General features: G+C 47.4%; 1 protein-coding gene across 1 annotated transcript in view; it reads right to left on the bottom strand.

Moving 5' to 3' along the window:
• ADCY1 (adenylate cyclase 1) overlaps nucleotides 1–24,465 on the bottom strand; it is a gene marked incomplete at both ends in the record, with an annotated part of 84,017 nt that overhangs the window by 41,815 nt on the left and 17,737 nt on the right. Inside the window, 3 exons of the mRNA XM_080701535.1 lie at nucleotides 907–1,034; nucleotides 11,727–11,838; nucleotides 16,188–16,306. Coding sequence (XP_080557661.1) covers nucleotides 907–1,034; nucleotides 11,727–11,838; nucleotides 16,188–16,306 — 359 coding nt within the window. The remainder of the gene's footprint in view (nucleotides 1–906; nucleotides 1,035–11,726; nucleotides 11,839–16,187; nucleotides 16,307–24,465) is intronic.

Here is a 24,465-nt window from a genome sequence, read left to right as displayed (position 1 = left end):
AGCGATGGACACCACAGAGGCCAGTTTGCTATCCTCCATGCAGAAGTTTCCAGAAATGGTGACAGCACCTGTCTGCTGCAGCCTCCAGCCCCCCAACCCAGCCTGGTGAGAGAATGGAACAATTGATTTCAAGCCCCATGCATTCAAACTGCCTCGGCTCTGGCTCCGGGCTCTGCCTGCTGGGCCTCAGCTTCGCCATCTACAATATGCAAGCTCTCAAGCTGCAATACACAGGTTCAGGATCCCCAGGTCCCCTAAAGCTTTCAATGTGGTAAGTGCCGATGTGCTGCTCAGGGTCACCTACAGGAGGAAGAAAAAGTCCACGCTTCTGTCTTTAGCTGGACAGGGCCTCCCTTTCCCATTGGCTTACCTGGCCCAGTTACAAAGGCCATTTCTAGCTGGGCGTGGTGGCAAACACTTGTAATCCCAGTAGTTGGGAGGCTGAAACAGGAGGATCGTAGGTTCACAGACAGCCTCAGCTACTTAGTGAGGCCCTTTGCAACTCAGTGAAACCCTGTTTCAAAATAAAGAATAAAAAGTAGGGCTGGAGTTGTAGCTCAGAGGTAGAATGTCCCTGGGCTCCATCCCCAGTACCACAAAAAAAAAAAAAAGAAAAGAAAAGAAAAGAAAAAAAAGAAAAAAGAAATAGGGCTGATGGTGTAGCTCAGAGGTGGAATGCCCCTGGGTTCAACCCCCAGCACCACGGTAAAAATAAACTAATAAATAAAGGTCATTTCTTGTTGCATGCCTCAGGCCTACCTAGCAACATATGGTATTCCTGTAGATACATGCATCATGACAAACTTAAGAGGGATCCCCCGGCATCACCCCATCTTGACGGGGCCCGCTGGACCTGGCCTCCCCACCATTGCTCCGGCACGTGAGTGCCGGCCCCGCGGCACTCACGTGATGGTGTCGATCATGTCCAGTCCCATCTCCACGCAGCAGTGGGCGTGGTCAGTCTTGGGCTGGGTGAGGCCTGACACGCAGTAGTAGCAGTCCCCCAGGATCTTAATGCGGCGACAGTGGTTCTCCTTCAGGGGAGGCAAAGCACACGGTCAGTGACAGCACTGCAGCTGGCCCAGCACCTCTGCCTTCCTGTCACCTCGAGAGGCAGGTGACCGCCAGGCATGTGGACAACTGGCCACAGCCCTGCATAGCCTCAGAAGGGCAGAGCCACCTCCCATGGCCAGCACCAGGCTCAGGCGGATGCACCTTGCTGCCCTCAATATGCTTACTCAGACCTCTTTCCACCTGAGGACTCCAACCTTCCCACCCTCTGTAGAATCTGCACCACCCCATTGAATCCACATAGTGTCTGCCTGACCGCCAACAAAGAGGGTCACAGGCAGGACTTTTGGAAGGCAGGAGATGCCCCTGGAAAAATAGGCCATACCCATTCCTGCGGCTCTCAACCTCTCTGTCCCTACAAAGCACTGGCTGTAGTGAATGTCCACTCTTTCGTTTATACCGGGATAAGAAGAACTTAGACTGAATGTCCTTTAGCCAAAATTATTGGGACCAGACATGCTTCGGATTTGGGGATGCTTGCCTGGACTTTAAAACGGGCTGAGCATCCCCCAGGTGAAAGTCTGAAATTAAAAATATTTCCGAATCCCAGAGTCTCTGAGTGTCAGCATGAGGTTTCAAGTTTGGGGTTTTGCAGACTTTCGGCTTTTGGAGTTTTGGATTAGGTGTGCTCAACCTGAAACTTCCAGAACCTCTGTGGGGGATTTAATTGCACATTGCTCCCACTGACCAACAAGGCAGGGGGGCACGCGCAGCCCCTCTGGAGGGCAGGAGATCCGCTAAGAAGCCAGGTGAGTTACCACGAAGACCAAGAGTCAACGATTACTGTTCTTACTCTGCCCGGCTCCGGTAGGTGTCAGCTGCGACTATCATCCTGCCTGCTGCTGTTTATATTTCACGAAAAGCATCGGGGCGACCGTTCTAAACCATCTCTACTTCAGGACTCCTTTACATATCGAAATAACCAAACACCCCCACAGAAGACGTGTGTGGGTGGGTATCGCTGCTGACACTCCCCAATCAGAACCCACAACTGAGACATTTCTAAACACCCAGAAATGTATTTAAAGACAATAATAAACTCATGCGAGTGTTAATATAAGTAACATCTTGTGGAAAACATTCACACGTCCCCACACAAAATGCAATGCTTGAGAAGCACTGGAGCCTGAATTAATTGAATTTTTGCCCCGAAGTGACTGCATTTAAAACTCAAACTGGCCAAGTCCTACTAACTTCAAGAGATTGGTTGGTTGTCAGTAGAAAGGCGAAACTAGAAATCTTAGAAAACTCTCTTTCCACGTAGCAGAGTGGGGACGACTACCGCAACGCCGCACACTTAACCGAACCCCAGCGCTCACAGTTCATTCTCCCACCTGCTCTTACTGACCCCACGCGGAGCCAGCACGGTGCTGAACCACCAAATGCTAAAGAGTGAAGGGACAGAGAGGAGGCCTTTGTTTTGGAGTTGCTTTCCACCATCGGAGGGGGACATGCCGGGCAGAGGAGCTGAAACCTACAGACTCCGAGAACACCTGTCCATCAATTCAATGGGGACCAGTGGGACGCAGCCCCCGGGATCTCTCCAGACTCAGAAAAAATTGGAAGGAGTTAGCCCGCCCTGTCATCAGGAAAAAGCTCCAGAAACAATCTCCCAATCGCGTGCATTTGGTCCTGAGATCAGAATGGAAGGAGAGAGGGGCGAAGTGAACCAGCACAAATGTTTAACAATTGGGTGGGGGAGAGAGAGGGGCCGGTGGCGGCCCTCACTGCAATCTTGGCTTTAGGTTTCAAGAGGAGAACTGATGACCTTTTGCAGATATTTTATGTATCGTGGGGGGAAAAAATAAATTAAAAACAGGGATGCCTAAAAATCCAAACCATAATGAAATAAACCTGACTGTTACCATAACAGGGAGCTGGAGGCTGCTTTTGTTCAAAGCTCTGGCTCTTCACCTGGGCCTGCAGAGGTCTGATGGGTACCTAGAGTGGGAGGACACCCCGGCTTCTCTACCTTCAGTTTGCATCTGTCTCCTTTCTACCTTACACCTTGGTTCAGGCTGCTGCTCAACTCTGCACGTAGACATGTTAATCATTTAAGGAGCGCCTGGTTAGAAACTGGTACTACGAGGCTGATTAGCCCTAAGTTTACCTAACATCTCTCCTCTCCCTTCAAGGCTGAAAACACACACAGAGTCGCTAAGGTATTTTCAAGATTTACAGGGACATCACTGGGCACGCTGGAGCACACTTAGGAGGCTGGGACAGGAGGATTACAGGTTTGCAGTCAGCCTCAGCAACTAGCAACCTAGCAAGACCCTGTTTCAAAATAAAAAGGGGTGGGTATATAGCTTGTAGATAGTATGCCCCTAAGTTTAATCCCCAGTACAAAAAAAAATTCGTAATCAACAGATTGTCATTAACTGCCATTTTTTACTACATCCTGCTCCAGTCCCCCAGAGTGGTACCTAGAAACCTCGAGTCACTTCCCTAAAGACACTGCTCAGCTTGGGAGGCTGAGACAGGAGGATTGTAGGTTTGCAGCCAGCCTCTGCAATGTAGTGAGGCTCTCTGCAACTTAGTGAGACCCGTTTCACATATGAGTGAGGTGGGGGGTAGCTCAAACGTATCATGCCCCTGGGTTTAATTCCAAGTACCACAAAAAAAGACATTTATCAGAGCCAATAGGTCATGTCTAAAGAAGCCAGCCAGGACAGGCCCCCACTTGCAAACAAGAAAAATTCAAGCACCAAAGATAAAAAGATGGCAATAAACCAGGACGCATCCATTTTTTTCAACCGACAAGTTCATAATGGGAAGCACTGATTCATTATTTGTAAAGCTGATAGGTAACTAAAAGGAATGAGAATTTATTATTTTTGAGGATATCAAAATAGCTGCTGAGTAAACTTTCTTTTAAAAAATCATGAGGTAGGCTGGACATGATGGCGCACGCTTGTACTCCCAGTACTTGGGAGGCTGACAGGAGGACTGCATGGGTTGGAAGCCAGCCTCAGCTACTGAGTAAGGCTCTCAGCAAATTAGTAAGGCCCTGTGTCCAAATAAAATAGTTCTGGGACTGTAGCCTGGAGGTAGAAAGCCTCTGGGTTTCAGCCCCAGTACCCCCCCCACACACACACACAATCATGAGTTAATAAAGACAGATATGATAGAATTTAAAACCACCACTTTGCAAACTCAAATGAAATATGACAACTTGGCAGTGCTCACAGGCAGCTGCTGTGAAGCCATGGGGTGAACTGCGAGGGGGTCAGGAGAGAGGTGGACCCTGCTGGCAATCCTGGAATCGGCCATCAACCACCACCTGTAGGAAGAGGAAAGCGGCTGGCGCCCCCTGCTGGTGAGAAGCAACGGACGCTCACTGCCTCGCAGGAAGGGGGATTTAACAAAAACAGAAGCCAGAACCTACTTGGCCAGTCTCTACAAAATCTATCAGTGCCCGTTGGTAGGAGATGATGAACCGTGGGAGCATTTAACTTAAAACAATGAAGGATGAGGAACCTGAATAGGGAGGGGAAATGCTACAGAATAAAAAGAAAAAGCAAACCGGGCATGGTGGCACAGGACTGTAATCCTAGCATTTGGGAGGCTGAGACAGGAGGATCACAGTCCGTGGTCAGCCTCAGCTACTTAGTGAGGCCCTTTCCAACTCAGTGAGACCCGGTTTCAAAATAAAGAATGAAAAACAGGGCTGGGGGTGTAGCTCATAGGTAGAATGCCCCTGGGTTCCATCCCCAGCACCACAGAAAGAAGAAAGAAAGAAAGAAAGAAAGAAAGAAAGAAAGAAAGAAAGAAAGAAAGAAAGAAAGAAAGAAAGAAAGAAAGAAAACCACTAATTGATCCATCGAGTACAATAGGTGGCAGTGGTCACGTGAGGGTGATCACCACTGCGAAGTATGCTTCTTGTACCGATTTTGAGACGATGATTTGGAAGGGCCACAGACACAGGACAGCTCTAAAAAGTTTTCACTCGGTGGCAGATGTCTGCCTCTGTGTAGCAGATGAGCCCCATCTTTCTAGAAAAGGAATGAAGAGGTCAGGTCTGACACACGGCCAGACAGATGGCCTCGGGTGGCTTCTGTGATGGCCGCCAGGGTGACCCAGGAGACAGCCTCCTGTCAGGTGTGTTCACCCGCTCTCGACCCTCCATAAACCATGCTGTCGCCACCCCACAGCCTCAAGCCCCTGTTTCTTTCTCCATCTCAAAATGCTATTGAAACTCCAAGCATCTGGCCAGGAGAGACAGGAAGGCTGAGAGCAGACACACTTCCGAGTGAACCTGGGGCCTGATAGAGACAGCCCTGGCTCCCGGCCCCACTTCCACGAGTCTCTTTTGGAAATACCCAGAGCAAATACAAAATGGGCAAAACAATAGCCTGGTTAACAGAGACTCCAAAAGTATTGTCTTCCAGCGATTGAAGGCTGAGCAAAATGGCCAGACTGCATCAGCAAGCCACGGGTGCTGATCTGCACCGGGATAGAAAATGAGGTGCCGTGGTGACCTGCGGGAGAATTCCTCCACTCAGCACTTCACTGAAGCAAATTATATGCGTGCCCATGCTCCTAACTCCCTCATTCAATCCTTCTCCAGTCACTTCTCTATGACACTCCTCATGGATCAGCAAGTCTCCTGGTGTGGTTGTGTTTGGGGACAGCACTGGCTTTGAGAGGCCATCAGCAGACTCTCCACAGCATTATCACATCTCGGGCGGCCTCAAGCCCAAGCCAGGGAGAGGCAGTGCTTCACAGGGTAACCTTGCGATGCTGCCCAGCCAGCCCATGCATGAACCTCCCAGACCCATCACTGCGCCCGACTGCGCCACGTCAAGCCTGAACCCATCTTCCAACATGCTCCAGGCAGCTGTCGCATTGGGGCCAAGAACGTACAACATGAAGAAGGGGCCTTCTTTCTCTCGTTGGGGAGAAAGAAGGCCCCTGGGAACATTGTGGGAGTTATGAACAGGACTGAGGAACTATTCTCATCCACAATGAGGAACGGAATCAGGACGAGCCCCAGGCCGCCCAGTTGATAAAAGCACCACTGAGATTGGCGTGTCACTGAAGAGAGCTCGCCATGAACTCAGCCCACTGCCCCTTAGCGTCCCAGGCCCAGCTGAAGGGACCGCGTGCCTAGTCCAAGCAGCTCACACTCCTGTTAAGAATCCTGGCCTCCGGAGAAGGGACTCTGTCCCTCCATAGGCAAGCAACTGAGTGGATGGAGAACCAGAGCAGGTGTTTCTCCATCCTTCAGGGGGTGTGGACAGTTTTGTAAACATCCACGTGTATAAGAACCAGTGCAACTCTAACAAGTACCCAATAAATGGGGGAAAGGTCAAAAATATTGTTCATCTCTGTGATCATCAAGCATGGCTAAGGAGGTAAATAAACCATGAGCTACTACTGAGATGAAAGCAAATACATTCTGTGTTTGCTCAGCTTCCTGCAGGGACCTTCGTAAAGAGAAGGTGCCCAGACTGCAGCTCCCTGTGATTTCCTAAGACTGTGCTTCCCAGGGGCCGCCCTGCATCTCGGCACCAGGACTCGGACCCAAGATGAGCAAGATGTGAGGAGGCCCAAATGCTCCTCAGAGAAGGACTCCTCGTGCAGATTAAAGCACACCTAAAACAATGCACAACAGAGGAAAATAGAAATGGTTTATGAGGTGTAAAGAGAAATGGATAGGGTCATTCCAATTTGGGGCTTTCTAGCAGTTCCCTCAACAAAGGACTCCTCAAGGTTAAAACCATCACTTCTGAGAGGGAAACTATTATGGACAGGAGTAACGGGTTGTACACTGAAAAGAAAAGAGACAGTGTTCAAAATGAAACAGGAAAGGAGTTCAAAACTGCTTTTTAAAGGATCATAAATGAGCTGTGGGACGACCTGAGGCGGCCCTGGCATCCCTGAAGGAAGAGGACAGGGCGCACAAAAGTGTTTAAAACGATGACCCAGTTTTGTTTTGTTTTTTTCTCCTTGTCCAAATGTGATATAACTATAAACCTACAGACCAAGGAGTGCAATTACTACAAGCACAAGAACACGAGGAAAGCTGCCCCGTGCCACAGCAAGGCAAAGCCATGAAATCAGCGAAGAGAGCATCTTAGAAGCAGACAGAGAAAAAGGCCCTGTTTCATACAGAGGAATCAAGAGGCAGCGGCAGGGGGCTCGCTGGAGACCTGTGGAGGAAGACCACACCCAGAGGGCCAGAGAAAGCAAAGCAGAACTCAACCGTCACCCGCGAACTCAGCTCAAATTCTATACCCAGTAGAAACAAACTCAAAAAGCAAGTGAAGTCAAATTAAAAAGTTCCTCAAGCCGGGCGTGGTGGCGCACGCTTGTAATCCCAACATTCCGGAGGCTGAGACAGGATGATCACAGTTCAAGGACAGCCTCAGCTACTTGGTGAGGCCCTTTACAACTCAGTGAGATCCTGTTTCAAAATAAAAAATAAAAATAGAGCTGGGGTATAGCTCGTAGGTAGTATGCCAGTTCTATTTCCAGCATCACACACATACACACACACACACACACACACACACACACACACACACACAATAGCTCTTCAGAAATAGAAAACTAAAAGAATTCATCCCCAACAGATTGGATCTGCAGAACATTTTAAGGATATTCCCAGGGAGGAAAATACAGATGGGGAAAAACTGACCACGTGGATGGAGAGCCTTTGGAGGCAGTAACTAGATGAACAAATAAAAATTTTACTATTTAAATCTCTCTTCAAATGAGAATGGGCTGTGTAAACAAAAGCATTAACAATGTAAAATAGAGTTTATAACACAAGAAAAAAGTCAAATGCACAGCAACAACTTCATAAAGGCCACAAGGATGGCAGGAGTGTGCCATCCTACACTTCTTACAGGCACATCGAACCACTTAGCGGCAGGCTGTGGGAGCTGCCACACCTCCTAAAACCCTGAAGCCCATGAAAGTAACTAACACACCACCTTCTACAGCAGGAGGACGGACCCAGAAGGCATGGTCACCCAGTCTGTGAAAGGCAGAAGAAGCTATAAAGAGCACAAGAAAGGGGCAGATCACAAGTCAGCGGGGTTGGGGGAGGGCTGATTGGGGGATGTGTGAATGTGTGCCGCTACCATCTTGTACTCCATTAAGGTTGTATGACTACAATGCACCAATTAAAAACAAAATTTTTAAAAGTCAATGGCAAGGTGACAGCTTCAACGTAAACACTTCAATAATGTAGAGTCTAAACATCCACTTAAAAGGAGAGGTTGTCATTGTGGGGGGAGTAAAGTAAAAGCCAATCAGAAGCGAGCTTCGGATGAAAAGGTACAAGCAAGACTAAAAATAAAAGGATGAAAAAGAGGCACTTTCTGACAATCACCAAAAGACAGCTGGCAAGGCTCTGTTAACATTAGGCAAATGAAACGACGGCGTGGCGGTTGCTAACAGGATGAGGAGGGCCATTTCTTTTTTAATATACTTTCATTGGTGCGTCGTAATTATACATCACAATGAGGTTCAGAGTGGTAGGAGTACACAGGCACACACAACTGGGCCCCCCAGGTCCCACCCACTCCCTCCCCTCCACATCCGTCCCCTAAACACCCTCATCACTCCCCTGGAGTCCCTCCTCCTTTATCTGAAGTACCTTTCGTTACCCAATTTCTTTCTAGTATCCACATACAAGAGATAACATACGACGTTTGCTTTCTGACACTGCCTAATCTCGACGAGTCGAACATTCTCCAGTTCCACCCATCTTCTGACAAATGACATAATTTTATTCTTCTTTATAGTTGATTAGAATTCTACTGTGTATAGACCATAGTTTTGTAATCCATTTGTCTGCTGATGGACACCTAGGCTGGTTCCATAATCTGACTATTGTGACTTGCACTGCTAGAAACATGTATCACTATACTATCCACAACTCAGTGAGACCCTGTTTCAAAATAAAAAATAAAATAGGGTGGGTGGTGCAGCTCAGAGGCAGAATGTCTCTGGTTCAATTTTCAGTACCAAAGAGAAAGAGAGAGAGAGACAGAGACAGAGAGACAGAGAGAGACAGACAGAGAGACAGAGAGAGACAGAGAGAGACAGAGAGAGACAGAGAGAGACGGAGAGACAGCCAGAAACCCAGGATGGGTCATATGGTGGTCTCAATCCCAGTCTTTTGAGGAACCTCCACACTGATTTCCATAGTGGCTGTAGTAGTTCGTAATCCCGCCAACAGTGTATCATCAAGAATATAAGTAATAACAAATGTTGGCAAGGATGTGGGGAAAAGGGGTCATATTTTAATAATAAATTTAGCTGAGTACAACTCAGGAAGCTGAGGCAGGAGGATCACAAGTTCCAGGCCAACCTGGGCAACTTAACAAGACTGTCTCAAAATTTAGAAAACAGGGGGTGGAGGCTGGAGATATGGCTCAGTAGTAGAGCACCCCTGGATCCAATCCCCCAGTACCCCCCCCACTCACACACAAAAGCCAATTCAACAGGAGGAAATAACAATCCTGCTATTGTTTTAAGGATCTAATAACACAGCTTAAGAATATGTGGGACAAACCCAATTGAACTGACAGGACAAATTTACAATCATATAGGAGACTTTGATATACCTCTCAGGATAATGAGGAGAACATGTAGCCACAATATCAGTAAAGATATAGAAGTTATGACCTCTACCAACCAATTGGCCTAATTGGTATTTACAAAACACACTATTAACAAAAGAGTTCTCCAAATCACGCTACACATTTTTTTTTTTTTAGTGGTACTGGGGTTCCTGGAAACCCTTCTACCTTTGGGCTACACTCCCAGACCTATTTTTATACTTGGAAACAGGGTCTCTTAAACAAGCAGCGAGGCTGGCTTCGAACCTGCGCGATCCTCCTGTCTCCACCTCCCAAGCGCAGGGATTACAAGCGTGCGCCACCACGCCTGGCATTATTTTCAAGTGTACTTGGGCCATTTGCCAAATAAACCACAGTTTGTGCCATAAATTCATGAGGATTTAAATCATAAAAGTATGTTCTCTTACCACAATAGAACTAACATAAAAGTCAAAAACAGAAAGATCTTTGAAAACCCCTTAAAAAAAAATCTCTAAATTACCCATGGGTCTAAGGAAAATCAAAAGGGAAATTAAAAAGTATTTTGTACTGAATAAAAACAAAAGATTTGAAGGGTACTTTAGAGAAAGTTTACATCACTTAAAGCTTATATTAAATCACAAAAACCCTCAAATTAATGGACCCAGTTTCCATCTTAAGAAACCACAAAAATAGAACAGTACATTAAACCCAAAGTAGAAGAAATACACTAATAAAGATCTAAAAGGAAATGAATGAAGTAGAAAACAGAGAAATCAATAAAACCAAAAGCAAATTCTTTAAGAAAATCAGTATGATTGATAAACATCTATATGGAATAATTAGGAGAGAAGACACAAATTAACAAAATCAGGAATAAAAACAGAATGTGTGAGGCAAGCTCAACAGGACCACAAAGTCTACAGATACTGAGGAATAACGAGAAAATGTAATGGACAACTTTATTCCAGAGATTTTGACAACATAGCGTAAGTAGATGAGTGCCTTAAAGAAAAGAATTACCAAAGTCATTCAGAAAAAAAAAAAAAACCAGGTAACCTGACTATCCCTATTCAAAGAAATTGAATTTTTTAGTTTTAAACAAACCAGAGAGAGACAGAGACAGAGACACAGAGAGAGAGACAGACAGACAGACAGTCAGAGAGAGAGAGACAGGCAGAGAGACAGACAGACAGACACCAGGCCTAGTGAACAGGTAAATTCTACCAGACATTTAGGAAAATACCCATTTCTACTCACACTTTCCCAGAAAATGGAACAAAAGGAAATGTTTCCAATAATAATGCTGATTTATTTACGAAGTCAGCATTACCTTGACACCTTCTAAAGACAGAATAAGAAAAGCCACAGACTAATCTCCTTAAGTAACATAAATGGAAAAAGGTGTGAACCAACTTTCAGCAAGTCAGAGCTAACGGTTCATAAGAAGGCAATACAACACGTCCAAGCCAGGTTTATCCCAGGGATGCCAGCAGAGTTTGTCCTTCTACCATTAGTCAATGTAACTCGTCAGATTAAAAGTGGGGAACCACACTCTCATTCCTGTGGGCGCAAAAGACAAAAACTGACAAAATTCAACATCCACTTCTGATTAAAAACTCTCAGCAAACCAGGAATAAAGGACAATTTGCCCAACTGGATAAAGAGGACTCACAAACACCCCACAGCTAACACGATACTTAGTGGTAGGAGACACATGCTTTCCCCCAAGACAGAATACAAAATAAACATGCCTGCTCTTGCTTCTTCTGACATTGTACTAGACGTTCCAGCCAGCGAATAAGACAAGAGAAAGCAAAGCAAAGGCAGCGTGGTGCCTGTCATGACCTGCAGGACTAAACTGCCTGGAAGACTCCTGGCCAATCCTGTACCAAGGTTGCTGATGTGGCACATACAGGGCTTGGGTCCAAGGACAGGAATGAGTGGCCAGCGAGGGTCAAGACATGGCGATTTACAGCCTTGCAGGGAGAAGAGCTTGGCCATCGGTCCAGCGCACATTCCACATCTGGGAAATCACTTGGCACCGCTATCCCAGAAGCCCTTGGGTCCTCACCTGAACAAAGGAGGCCCTGTGCTTACCGTGGCTAACTCATCAAACTTTCCAAAGAGTTCGTTGAGCAGTTTCACCAGCTCCTGGGCAGTGCACTGAGACGCCAAGCCCGTGAAGCCCACGATGTCGGCAAACAGGATGCTGCAAGAGAAAGGGTGCTGGTCACCTAGAAAGGAAGGACCTACAAACCTGTTCAGAATGAACCGCCCCACTGACTCCTCAAGGCAGGCTAGAAATGAAGATGTCCTCCTGTCCATGAAGGTGCCCTCTTGTCCATTTTGCAGGTGGGAGCCTGAGGCTCAGAGTAGCTACAGGATGCCCTTCTTGGTTGCAGAGGGAGCAGCAGCGAGGTCAGTCAGAGCTTGCCGTTCCCCGCGCTGACCCTGTCCCGTCAACACCGTCCTTTAGACTGGCCCCATCCCCAGGGAAGCTGTGTGGATGGGTGGTGACCAGGACTACTGAACAGAAGTGGTAATTTTTGAAGAAGCATGCAGCCCCTCTGCACCATGTTCTTCTCCCCTTTTGCCTGCGGGGTGCACGAGAGCACGGGGCCCCAAGTGGGGTGTCAGAGCCACGCCTTGGAGAGCCGGAGTCCCTGTACTATGCAGAGGCGTGCAGCCCTGTGTGAACCCTCCACGTCCTAGATATCTATTTATTACTGAGCAGAGTCAGCCTCCAGGGCACAGGGCCTAACCAAAGAGCACAACTACTTTCTAGAGAGAGTGGGAAAGACTTTAACCCATTAAGTCCCATGTTTTCAACACTGTGAACATAATATATACTCAAATAGTATTTCCAAGTTAACATAAGTGTTAATGTAAGGTATGTTTGTTGTTCAGTTTCAATTTTTATAAATGGTCCACATCTGGGACAATGCGTGTTTAAAAATGTTTCCTACTGTTTTTCTTCCCTTTGAGTTTGTTTGTTTTGTTGTGTCGTTTTTGTTTTGTTTTGTTTTGAGACTGGGTCTATATTGCCCAGGCTGGCCTCTGAAGTCCTGAAACTTTCCCCTCAGACTCCCAAGTTGCTGGAATTACAGACATGTGCCACCACACTGGCTGTTTCCCTTCCTATAAAATTAAAACATGCTCTTTGCAGAATATTTAAGAGACGAGGAAAACCCATATCTAGTGCTTGTCTTCTAAAACTTTGAGAGTTAATGTGTGTTCACTCTTCTCTACTATGCTTGGGCGAGGGAGCATCTGGGACCAGAGGGACTCCAGACAATGAAGGAGGCCCTCGGTGGAGCCAGGAAGGAAGGGCAGAGGAAGACGAAGGCTGCGGTTCACTGATGGAAATGCTACCTGCGACTGTGTGTCTCCATGTGAATATGCCACTGTTAACCTGAACACCTGGTATCGGGAGGGAGGGAAATGGGTAGGCGGGGGAGGAGGGGAACCAAGTACTGTGTGAATGTACGCCCAATAAAAATAAATAAGTAAAACTTCGAACTTTAACATGTATCTTAAAACGTGGTCCCAATCGTTTCATCTCCTTAGTTCGGTGTTCTTGGCTTTCCTCTAACTCGGAGACTGCTGAGCTTAGCCTGCCTGCAGCGCTACTCTGTAAAAGTCATAAACCCAAGTAAAAGAAGCAAGCATTCCTGTGAGCCACAGAGGGGGTCAGCACAGAGGAGCCAGCCCGCCTTAGCCAGGCACAGTGACACCTGCAACCCAGCCACTTGGGAGGCTGAGGCAGGACAATCTCAAGTTTGAGGCCAGCCAGGGCAACTTAGTGAAAGCCTTTCTCTGAATAAAATAAAAAGGACTGTGGGTCTAGCTCAGTGACGGAGTGCTTGCCCAACATGTATGAGGCTGTAGGTATAATTTCCAGTACCAGAGGGGGGGGAGATAGAGGAGGAGGAGGAGGAAGAGATAGAGGAGGAGAAGGAGGAAGAAGAGGAAGAGATAGAGGAGGAGGAAGAGGAAGAAGAGGAAGAGATAGAGGAGGAGGAGGAAGAGCAGGAAGAGATAGAGGAGGAGGAGGAAGAGCAGGAAGAGATAGAGGAGGAAGAGGAGGAGGAGGAAGAAGAAATGGATGATGAGGAGGAGGATGACGACGAAGAAGGAGATGGAGGAGGAAGAGAAGATGAAGGACTGGGAAGAAGAGATGGGGGAGGAGGAGAAAGAGAGATAGGAGAGGAGGAGGAGGAGATGAAGGAGGGAGGAGGAGGAGAAAAAATGATGATGACCCAGCCTAGAGGGGTCAGGCAGAAGTGCCCGATTCCCCGCCCTTCCTCACAAGTCCTTCCGTCTCTCTCTGTGAGATAAGAGTGAGAGCAGAGGCCACGGCACCTAGCAGGGATTTCCTCCAATGTCTCTCGGCCCCTCCGGGCCTCTCTCCACCACAGCTCTTGCTGGTGGCTTCACAGCTTCCCTCGCTTTCTTTGTCCTCTTTTTCATTGTCCTTCACATTCAGAAAACTCAAAGGCTCCATCTTCAAGTTTACTGACTCTTTTTTCTTCTGTGTGAGTAAGACTGATGTGAATTCTGGTGAATTTTTTATTTCAGTTACCATATTTTTCAAATTTGGAATTTTTATTTGGTTTTCTTAAAAAATAATTTCTACTCTGTATTGGTATTGTCTGTTTGGTGAGAAATCAGTCTTCTAGTTTCCTCTAATTATATAGACACAATTCATTCTTTGAACGCATTTTATTTATTTATTTATTTTGGTGGTACTGGGTGTGGAACCCAGAAATTTTTCTACCTCTGACCTATACTCCCAGCCCTATTTTACATTTTATTGGAAACAGGATTTCACTAAGTTGCTGAGAGCCTCACTAAATAGCTGAGCCTGGCTTTGAACCTGCGCGATCCTCCTGTCTCAGCCTCCCAAGCGTTGGGATTATAAGCGTGCGCCACCACGCCTGGCTTTCGAATGCATTTTAAAAAGCTTATTTAAGCCAGGCACGGTGGCACACGCTTTTAATCCTAGTATATGGGAGGCTAAGATGGGAGGATCACAGGTTCTCAGTCAGGCCTGGCATAAACAAATAAGCTGATTTAAAATTTTTGCCAAAGAAGTTCAATGTTCAGGCTTCATCAAGGACACCTTCTAGAATTGATCTCTAGGCTTTTATTTAGCTCCAATGGTTTATATATCTGCCTTTAGAACAGTACTACACTGTTTCAATTATTGTAGCTTTATATGGTTTGAAATCAGAAAATATACATCTTCTAGCTTTGTTCCTCTTTGAGACTGTTTTGGGTATCTAGAGTCCATATTCCATATCAGGATAGATTTTTTCTGAAAAATAAATAAATAAGTGTATGATAGTTTCACCTAAAAAAAAAAGAAAAAAATATTCTCTGGTAAGAAAGAAAGCAAAAAGAAATATTGAAATGTTATCTTTAAGTCATCAAAAGTTTGGTACCAGACAAATGAAACTGTTATGTGAGATTATCAATGTTAATATTGTATAAATTGCTATAATACTAGATGTCAACCAGTAAGCCAAGCGTGGGAAGGAGGGATGGGGAGGGAATGGGGTGGGGATCGTGGTAGGGGCTAACTGGGCGAGATGTGCATGTATGTCTACAAAAGTATTTTCTTTATACCACTATGATGTATGAATACATTGCACCAATAAAAAATAAATTAAAAAAGGACACCTTCTATTAACTGCCTTCTTTGCTCTAAGTGTGAACCATACATACTTATATTTTATTTTTGCATATCCAATATATCTCTGCTATGACTCAAATAATATAACAAATCAACTCTGGAAATAAGATTTGCTCATCCCGGCCCCACAGAAGTTGTGGTTGTTGGGTTTCTGTTTCTTTTCGTCTGGCTTGTTGGTTGGTTGGTTGGTTAGTTGATTGGTTTGGGTTTGGGTTTGGGTTTTGGGGTACTCAGGACCTAACCCAAAGGCGTTGTACCCTTGAGCTATACCCCTAGCCCTTTTTATTTTTTTATTTTTTGTTGTGAAACAGGCTCTCTCTAGCTTGCTGACTGTCTCTAAATTGCTGAGGCTGTCCTCGAACCTGCAATCTTCCTATCTCAGTCTCCCAGATACTGGGATTACAATTGTACTCCGCCACACCTGGCTACTCTTTGGTTCAGACATTGTTCGCTCAGTGATTTTTCTGAAACACTTCTGCACACTTGGTTTTGTGAAATCTGTAGAGCTATTCAAAGCATCCTGCCCACTCTCATTCCCAAGATCATCCTTCATTTTGGGTCTCTCCTGGTTTGCCCCAACTTGCTGTCACTGCCGAAGGTAATCGCCAGGGGCTGTTTTCAGTAAGGGTGCTGAGCCCAAGCACTTCCCACTGGGCTGTGACTCAGGTCCAGTAGAGACACAGTTCATGAGTGGGAATTCCCAGGGGAGTTCAAACAGATCAGATAATGCCAATCCTCTAGGAATAGAGTTTTGCAAGAGCACCAACTCCATTTTAGCCCCCTCCAGCAGCTCCACACCTCCCTCAGCCCCTCCATGCCATAGCCCCCAGCCCACCCCTGGGTGGGTCAGCAACTCGCCCTACCTCACATTGTCATGCCTCTGGATGTAAATCTTGTGGAAAATCCTCTCAGGGGGCTTCAGAAAGTCCTCCTTCATCTCCATGGCAACATTCCGGGGCAGAAGGCTCATGAGCAGCCGCTCCTGGACAGGAAAGAAGGCTCGGGTCAGACAGCAGGACTCCGATTTTTCCTTACAGTTCTCCCCTGTGAGGTCTGATGAGCAGCTGCCGTTGGCCAGGGCTCCGGTACAGCCAGTAGGAATCCAAGCCTGCACGCCTTGCTGAGCCTCAGAATCCCAGTAGACAGACCTGGACTGCCACTGAGCCAGGAGCTTAGTCCAGGAGCGTGGGCTGGCACGGGCCATGCCTGCAGCCCCTGCACGCCGATCCTTGTGCCAAGATGCCGAGCTGGGCCTGCCGGGCACTCCAAACTTCAGTATGCAGTGGGGTCATGGCCGCTAAAACATCACTGTCTCTGACCACGACCCCCACCTGTCCCACGTCCCCATCCTTTGCTGATGCACGAGGCCTCTTGATCTTACACAGAGGCTCAGCATTGGGGACAACGTAACGCGTTTCTACTGCCTTGCTCTTCTGGCTTCTGCCTGACCTGGAGGGGTCCAATCATAGTATTTTCCCCCCAAGAAAAAAAAGAAGAAACATTTGGGGTTTTTTATTGGCTCATACCAGTGATAGAGAAAACACATGTCCAATACAAGGTGTACCTGATTTTCCAGGGCAGCAGTATTTATAGTAACCAGAGGGCAGGAATGGACACAAATATTTATCAAATGTGAGTGGATAAAGAAAATGCGGTCTATCCACACAGACGAATCGTATCTGTCCGTAAGAGGGAAGAAGTATTGGTACAAGATTGCAATGTGATACACACTGAAAATATGCTGGGGGAAGCAGCCAGTCACAGAGTCCACGCATCCTGTGATTCCATTTGTACCAAGAATAATTAAATTGGGGGTGGGGGAAGCCTGGCGAGGTCTGCCAGAGGTTACCTATGCTGGTAGGAAACAACTGCTAGAAGATACAAGGTTTTTTTGGGGAGTAATGAAAATAGTCTCAAATGAGATTATCCTAATTATATATAACAATATTAAGATTATTTAATATGTGTTAAATAACACTAGCATGTAAGGTAAAGATTACTAAGATTAATAAGATCATGATCACATATAAATACATATTCAATAACACTCATATATAGGATTAAGATTATTGTGCAGTTACTATAAATACTGAAGAAAGCACTTAATTGTCTTGAGCTTTCAGACGAACTTGATGGTATGTCAACTATCTTTTCTTGTATAGTTTTATTGATGCTTACAGTCTCACATGGTATATCAGCAATTAAAGCTATTTAAAAAATAAAGTATTCAGCCAAGCATGACGACGTACCCTGGTAACCCCAGCATTTGGGAGGCTGAGACAGGAGGACCATGGTTCACGGACAGCCTCAGCTACTACCTAGTGAGGCTCTTTGCGACTCAGTGAGACCCTGTTTCAAAATAAAGAATAAAAAATAGGGTTGGTGGTATAGCTCGGAGGTAGAATGCCCCTGGGATCCATCTCCAGTACCGCAAAAAATTAATTAATTAATTAAGTATTCAAGATTCAGTACTGCAAGACAATATAAAATAAAAATGGAATATAAATAGCAACTGTGGTGGTTTGAAAAGGGTGCTGTGAAAGGGTCAGGCTGTTTAAAAACCCTTTCTATATTACTTAAATGAATATTTTCTCTTGATAAATTCCCTTACACATGGTAACTCAAAATTGCTCCATTTACCTTGTTAAGATAACAAGTTGAGTGTGCGCTTTAAATAGCCGCCTGCTATTTCTGGAATTCTGATTTAGTAGTGGCATCTGAGGAACGGCTCGGCCCTCGAGAGACCAACCTCCACACTTAGGAGGGGGGGCGGAGCTCAGAGCTACTTCCTTGGTGGGCTAGGGGGCCATGGAGGAGGAAGCCCCGGGAGCTGAGGGTGGCCTGGAGATGCCAGGCACAGATCCCAGGGGCAGACCCCACTGGGGAGCTGTGGACACACCAAGACCCCCAGGTGGTCTTAGCAGAGCTGTCTTTCCAGTCCACACTCCTTCCCTCTCCACTCTGAAGGATGACCAAGCTCACACTTAGGGACCTGGCTATCATTTTCCTAAAAATAACGCTGGTGACCTCCTCGAGTCTACTGCCTGAAGGGTACCTACAGTCCCCACCTCCCTGCTTCTAAGCGGTAAGGTCCTATACATCCCTCAAAGCCTTCGTCACATCTGCTATTCCACACACATATACTGCCACAATCTGCATACCAGGTGCCAGCCGGGGAAGTTTGTGCATTGGTGCTTGCGGCCTCTCTAGACACCCCCTCTGGGTTTCAGCCACAAAGCTGTGGTTCCGTGGTCGGGGGCAGGGCTTGGGCCTCCGCATCTCTCACCAATCGCAGGTGACTTTGCCCAGCCGACTCCCCACAAGTGAGACGCATCCTCCCAGGTAACTGGAAAGGATCCCTCACTGGGGGCTTGTGGGAGATGATGCTGGAGGCAGGCATCCGAACGCAGCCCTCCTTTATGACCCCTCAACCCAGGTGTCAACCAGGACGAGGATCAGCGGTTATATGAGACCCGCAGGGAGAGGTCTTGGGAGAGCCGGGCTCGGGAGACCAGGTGAGGTGCCCTCCCGATCAGAAGCCCTATGTGCCCCTTAGCAATAAAGACCCAGTGACAGCTCTGCCGGTGTTAAAATCAATACCACGGGAACTGGAAGGAGTTGAAAGCATAAAAGACTAGCCCTTCCTACAGTTCCTAGAGCGCTAAGAATGTGTCCCCAAGGGCACACGCCAGGGCCACCCCCACCACAAGCATCCCAAGGGAGGTTGGGATCCACGCTCGGGCTGGTGGGTCAATGGCAGGGCCCCAGTGCCCGCCACAGCCACACCCATCCAGAACCAGCTGCAAGGCTTCTCGGGTCCCTGCTCCTACAGCCACCCTGAGCATCTCAGGTCAGATCTGGAGGACCTGGGAGAGCCAGCAGGAAGGGTCCCGCGCTTGACTTTTACTTGACACAGAGCATCCTGTTGGTTGGTATCTGTGGAGGGGATCATATGACCTCACTCCCCCAAAAAAACTTTACAGGTTGAATCCCAACCCCCAATGTGACTATTTGAAGATACAGCCTTTAAGGAAGTAATTAAGTTAAAATGAGGTCACCGGAGTGGGCTCTAATCCAACCTGACTGGTGTCTTATGAGAAATTTAGACAGAGACACCAGGGATGTGCAGAGAGGGACTGCCACAAGAGGACACAGAGGGAGAAGGCGGCCATCTGCGGGCCCAGGAGAAAGACCCCAGAACCTCCAGAGACTTTGCAGCCTCCCAAACTGTGAGCATTACATTCTAGGAAAACCGCGCTGTGCACTCGGTCATGGCAGCCAGCCCTGACTAAGGGAGAGCCGGTCAGGGCTGGGGCTCTACCAGCTCACACTGCGCTCAGAGCATCGTGGCAGCGACATCAGCTCCAGGCTGCATGAGAAACACAACTCCTGTCTTGCTCAAGTCACCGTGTCCAAGTCAGTCACCAGCAGCCACACCACAATGACTCTGGCAGGGACACTCTCCCAAGGCCACCTACCCCAGGACAGGCTCGGTCTTCCCACCTGACCAACGCCTGCCTTTCCATAGCTGCTCCAGCTCCTCTCTACTCTTAGGCCTCCCACAACCTGGGCTGGAAACTCAGTGGTTCCCTGCAGCTGTGTAGGCCAAGTCCACACTGGCAGAAATCCCACAGCTCCCCTGTCCACACCAAGGGTCACTTCCCATCACCGGCTGTACATGATCTGGTTCTCCAGTGTGCTGCAAGCTGGGCTGCAGACCCAGCCATGCCCTCTGGACCCAGGCGCAGCCCCAAGTCCTCGCCAGCTCCGAGGCAGGCCCCAGTGGGCTCCGGGACCCTTTCTCTCTAGCAACACCAGGCTCATGCCAGCAGCTCCTGACCCGGGCTCTGCCACTGGAAGGAGAACCCAGAGAACTGACCTGTCCAGGGACAGCGCGTTGACCACCATCTCCAACTGCCACACAAACTTAAGACAAATGAGGGACACAGCAGATGAGACAGATAACTGGGGTCCCCACAAACCTCCTTGCAGCCCCCTAAGACATGTCACAGAGCCTCCTGCCTACAGACAAAGGCTCCAACTAGCTCCTGCCTCTTCCTAACATGGCAGAGGCACCCAACTGGAAAAAGATAACATCTGTGTCCCGGTGGCTTCTACAGGGCTGATTCTGAAGGCTGGGTAGCACAAACCACAGCAGCACCATGGACCAGAGAGCCTGTGCTACCACTGGGCTGCGGAGTCTGAGGACCCTGTGGGCAGTGCCCAGGCCGGGCTCAGACCCCTCTACACATCTGTGTGGACAGATGTGCAGCTCCTTCTGGAGCAGGGTGTCCCTCCACACCCCTGCTGACTCCCTAAGGCTGAAAGGTGCTCAGCTGCTCCAAAAGGGGTGATAGAGGCTGCCACTCCCCTGACAGGGTCTGAGGCCAGCCCAAGCTTCTCGAACTATGGGACTAATTACAGAAGAAGCTCAGGTCACCCCAACTGAGCGGCACCCTCCCCCTAGAGCCCAGGGCCCTAGTAGTCCAAGGCTACTAGGGGACAAGCGGCAGGGTACCCCTCCGGCCCACTCATGCACCTGAGGCACAGGGCCCAGTAGAGCTGCTAATGCAAACAGGACCAGGAAACAGGCTTCCTACGTGTCCAAACCCATAGGTCCGGGTTTCTTAGGCTGCATCTGAAATCACACGCTCCCACTGAGTTCAGAGTCTGGCGGCCTCGCCAGGCATGAAGCAGCTGGCCCGACATCGTCCTCCAAATTGTAGAGAACAAGCTCATCTGCCAAACCTTCGAGCCTGCCGTCCACACTGTTAAGTTTGCAAAGTACTGAGTCAGGAATTCCGATGGCTGGAAGACTGTCCCGGCTTTCTGCTTCTGGGATCATCCTTGCTAACTGACACTTTCCCCAGAATTTGCCCATTTTGTCTAAGTTTCCAAATACGCAGGCCTGGAATTATTCTTGGCGCCTATTATCTATTTTGGGTCACTGCTTTGTCTGTAGCCAGCCCCTTCTCATCCCTCACACCCGTGGGGTGTGTGTGTGTGTGTGTGTGTGTGTGTGTGTGTGTGTGAATGCGCGTGCGCACCGGCTCTCCCTTTTTTCTTGACCAGTGTCTCTCAGGCTTTTCTCTTTCAAAGAATTCCCCTTTGACATTTCTATTCTGAAACAGAAAGAGCCTGCAAGAACCTTCGCACCCCTTTGAAGCGTTTTAACTCCGCTCTCTGCCAACAGGCACCTGACTGAGTCTCTGTGAGCTGCACCTAAGAGGGAGGAATGGCAGCCCCGGCGGGTGCCCGAGGGAGCCCCCGGCCTTGGCCTGGGTGCACCCCAACCGCCCCGTCACACACTCATTATCCTCCTCAAGTCCTTTAGAATCTCTGAGCCCCAGTTCTCAGATCAATAAAAACAAAGCAATAAAACAAATCTCAGATCAATAAAACAAAAAGTCAAGTCCTACAGTCTTAACGACAAGACAGGGCCCAATCACTTTAAAGATTCCTCTTGATTTCCAAAACATTTGACAACTCAGACAGGATTCTGTTCTGCCCAGACCCCTAGCAAAGCGACCCTTTGTTCTGTTTGCGTTTGATGGTTGGTTGGTTGGTTGGTTGGTTGGTTGGGGGAGAGGTCCTTTAAGCATATCTAAACCTCTCTCTAAGGGTTCAGTTTCAGCCATACTGTCAATTCGGGTAACCTCCCCCCTTCCAGGAGAGTAAAGGACCTTCTAGAAGTACAATAAGTAGTGCACTGGAACAGAGAAGCCAGCACCCCACCCTTGCTCCCAGTGTCTTCTGCATTTGGGGCCACCTAAAGGTCCAGAGAGGACAGGAAGAGCAGCTCCTACACTCCAGAGCACAGAAGTATAAAGCTGAAGCAGAAATTCTGGAAGGTGGCTCCATATTGAAGACCCTGCAGACTCTATCTCCAGCTGAGAACATGCTGACTGGGGAGATGGACTGTCCCAGGTTGAAAACCAAAACCATCTTGTGCTCTCTTAGGCCATTTAGAAAAACAACCACTTAGCCTGACCGGAGTCCTTGTGACTAGTAAGTGACCCTGCGGGAGAGCCATGCTGAGCTGGCAGCCTTTGTTCTGTGGCTACAAAAGTTCCTATCAAAACAGGGCTATCCTAGCCCTATGTTTTTATTCTTTATTTTGAAGCAGGGTCTGAGTTGCAAAGGGCCTCACTAAGTAACTGAGTCTGTCCCTGAACCATGACCCTCCTGTCTCAGCCTCCCGAATGCTGGGCTTACAAGCGTGCACCACCACACCCGGCTTTTTGAGTTGCTATTTTGTGATGCCACACGTCAGCGGGGGCCTGGGAGGCTGAGGCGATGCAGGAAGTTTGTCTTGACACCCCAGCAGACACAGGACTGGACCCCAGCACAGCCCAGCAGATTCCACAGGGCAACCACAGGTCTGTCAGCTAAGCGATACAGAGGACACAGGCTCCTGCTGCTGGATAAAACACCCCCTTCTGCGTGGGGCTGCTGCAAATCAGAGAAGTAGGTAAGCACCAAGCCCCCAGGGCCAGCAGGAAGCAGGCGCCCCTGGTATGATTTGAAGATGGAACATCCCCCAGAAAAGCTCATAGGAGGACAACCTAAAGGCAAACACCCTGGGAACTTGGGAGAGAAACACCACCATATTCCCACTCCTAACGATGTAACCAAGGGAGCACTTCAAATCTAGATGAATACAGGTGTGAATGAAAAAAATTTTATTTTGTTTTTGTTAATGTGTCATTTAAATATCAGAAGCTGAGAAGCCGGAGCACATACACTAGGGGGAAGAAGCCACTGATTTAAACCACATTTATAATGCAAGTGGGTACACCTGAGCAAAAATGTTGTCATAGTGTAGAAAATAAAATTTTATATGTAATAAGTTGTTATATATAATTTATGCATAAAATCATATATAAATTTTAATTTACATCTCAAATATATGTATGTCACACACATTCATATATGTATATACATATATGTATACATACATATATACCAAAATATATATACATATATACCAACAAATACATCTATATACACATATTTATTACATATATATACACACATATATAAAATACATACATAATACATATCTATACACCAAAATATATATATATAATCACATATACATATACCAAAATGACAATTATGTAAGAAAAAAATCTGCATGGAGATAAACCCTTGAAAAGAAGAACTCGGAGCTGGATTCATGGCACTGGGTGACATTTACCATTTTTGACATTTCCTGCTTGAGAACCTCAGCTCACAGGTAGAACTTGTCAGAGCCTCCCAGGTCTAGCCTTCCTCGTCTGCAGAGAGCTGAGAAGTCAAGTCTTGCTTCCAGAACATATTCGAGGTGACACATCTGAGCAGCAATGGCTCATTCATTGAGGCCCGCGTCTCAAACAGCTAAGACACAGAATCAGCCCAGGCGCCCATCAACAGGCGAAGCGATAAAGAGATGGACAATGGAGTATTATCCAACCATAAAGAAGAGTGAGATCCTGTCATTTTGCAGCAAAACAGATGGAACTGGAGGGCAATATATTAAGTGACATGAGCCAGATGCAGAAAGACAAGCATTGCACAATCTCTCTCTCATATGCAGAAGCTAAAAAAAGAAGCCAACCTGAATACAGAACTGTGATTACTAGAGGTTGAGAAGCTGGGGGGATAAAAGGAGACTGAGTAACAGGTACCAAAGCACAGTTAGGTAGATGCATTCTGGTGCTCCACAGCACAGTGGAACGGCTACATCGTACAACAGCCTAACAGGTATTTTATGAAGTTCTACTAGTGAAGGGCTCCAAACGAAGGGAAATGGCAGCCAGGCATGGTGGCACACGCTGGTAATCCCAGCACTCGGGAGGCTGAGACAGGAGGGTCGCAGGTTCAAGGACAGCCTCAGCAAGTAGTGAGATTCTCATCAGCCTAGCAAGACCTTGTTTCAAAAATAAAAATATTAAATAAGAGCTGGGCGTGGTGGCACATGCAGGTTCACGGAGAGCCTCAGCTACTTAGTGAAGTCCTCCACCACTTATTGAGACCCCTGTTTCAAAGTAAAGAATAAATAACAGGGCTGGGGATGTAACTCAGAGGTAGAATGGGTTCAATCCCCAGTACCACCAAAAAAAAAAAAAAAAAAAAGAAGAAGAAGAAGGAAATAGCAAG

The sequence above is a fragment of the Muscardinus avellanarius genome (genome assembly GCF_963383645.1).
Source record: "Muscardinus avellanarius genome assembly, chromosome: 9".
In the NCBI taxonomy this organism is placed as follows: Eukaryota; Metazoa; Chordata; class Mammalia; order Rodentia; family Gliridae; genus Muscardinus; species Muscardinus avellanarius.
Note: the sequence above shows the minus strand (reverse complement) of the source record. Positions and strands in the feature narration are given on the sequence as shown.